The 1,421-nt window shown below is 34.1% G+C and overlaps 1 protein-coding gene across 1 annotated transcript; it reads right to left on the bottom strand.

Annotated features, from left to right (window-relative positions):
* Positions 1 to 593: 593 nt before the first annotated feature.
* On the bottom strand, positions 594 to 1,421 carry LOC131596734 (uncharacterized protein At4g26485-like). Its single transcript, XM_058869477.1, has 3 exons — positions 1,280 to 1,421; positions 974 to 1,172; positions 594 to 873 (listed from the first exon to the last, which is right to left on the bottom strand). Exons 1-3 carry the CDS (start codon positions 1,419 to 1,421, stop codon positions 594 to 596), a joined length of 621 nt encoding a protein of 206 aa, XP_058725460.1.

Here is a 1,421-nt window from a genome sequence, read left to right as displayed (position 1 = left end):
AAAGCTTGAGAATGAAGATCGATAACAAGTTCCTTGGTGAGTTTGATTGGTCCTTTAGACTTGCAGTTTGTTGGATATTGTGGTGTTGTAGGAATGACATATTATTTTTCGATAAATTTCTAAACAATTTGGATATTCTCAGGATGATTAAAGTAGTGACTTGGGAGTGATTTATTGCTTATAAATGAGTTAAAGATGGTTATGTTGGGACAGGAAGATGCTCTAATCCGTGGAGTTGCAGTTGGTTGTTTACTATGGTATTTATGTTGTTTTGTGAGTTATAATTTTGGGTTAAGTACCTCTTATACTATTATACTATTGTTTAATCCAATTATTCTTGCTTGTAAAATAACTTCACAAGTGGAGTTGGTTTTATCTAAATAAAATCAGTTGTGACAACATTCGTCAAGACAACTCGACATTAAACTTCAAATAAATCATGACAATGTCATGTGGTTAAGCAACAATTAATAATGAATCATGATTAAAAAAGAGGCAACATAAAATCAACACAACCAACCAAAGCTACAATAAAATGTCTTCAAATTAGGGAAATTCAAAGCAAAGTCATCTTCCCTTCTCGATACAGGGTCTCACAAGGCCGAAGAAGAAAATTTGAAAGTACTACTCATTCCAATAGGGAAACTCTGATCACATTGCAAGCCAGAACCTCTCTTGTTAGCATAGCCCGGATAATATGATTGCTGAAAATCGACTTCTCCAATAAAAAACAATCCCTCATTTTCTGCCAGACCCTTGATGTCCCACTTACTATATGGATATGATGTCTTGTGGGAAACATGAATTTGTCCTATAAATGAAATCATGCTTTTAGCACTTTTAAGAAAACCACTAACTACTCTTCTGTTTGACCTGCATTATTAATCAAAATATTGATGTATAAGATATTAACGTAGTTGTTATATAAATTTGTTTAACATGAAGCCTTGGTGACACTTTATGCATAACTTACAGAATCTGGAATACATCGGACTCACGCCAAGTGAAACCAGCATGGGGAAAGTTAAAGATAATGCGATCAAAACTACAGTTCTTGAGATAATGGTGTTGAGACATAGTCTCAACATCCACATTGTGCAAGATGGTGCAGCCAAGAACCTCAAGTTCTCTCAAGTTGCTTGACGCACTTCCATATTGCAGCACTAGAGACTCTTCAAATATTGCAGTATTTGAATTTTTCAAAAAAAAAAAATCACAATTAGTATTTTAAATAAAACTGTAACAAAATTATTAATAAGTTTGGGTTTTGAAAATATACCTCTACTATCTAGAGAGGTAGCAACCATTTTAGTAGCTGAGCCAAATGCCCTAGCCAAGGAGAGTGAGAAGGAGAAATCTCCCTCTCCAACAAGTAAAATTATGTGAGAGCTACGATAATGCATTATTCTTTTCTCTTCCAT

This window comes from Vicia villosa, linkage group LG4 (assembly GCF_029867415.1).
Source record: "Vicia villosa cultivar HV-30 ecotype Madison, WI linkage group LG4, Vvil1.0, whole genome shotgun sequence".
NCBI lineage: Eukaryota > Viridiplantae > Streptophyta > Magnoliopsida > Fabales > Fabaceae > Vicia > Vicia villosa.
Note: the sequence above shows the minus strand (reverse complement) of the source record. Positions and strands in the feature narration are given on the sequence as shown.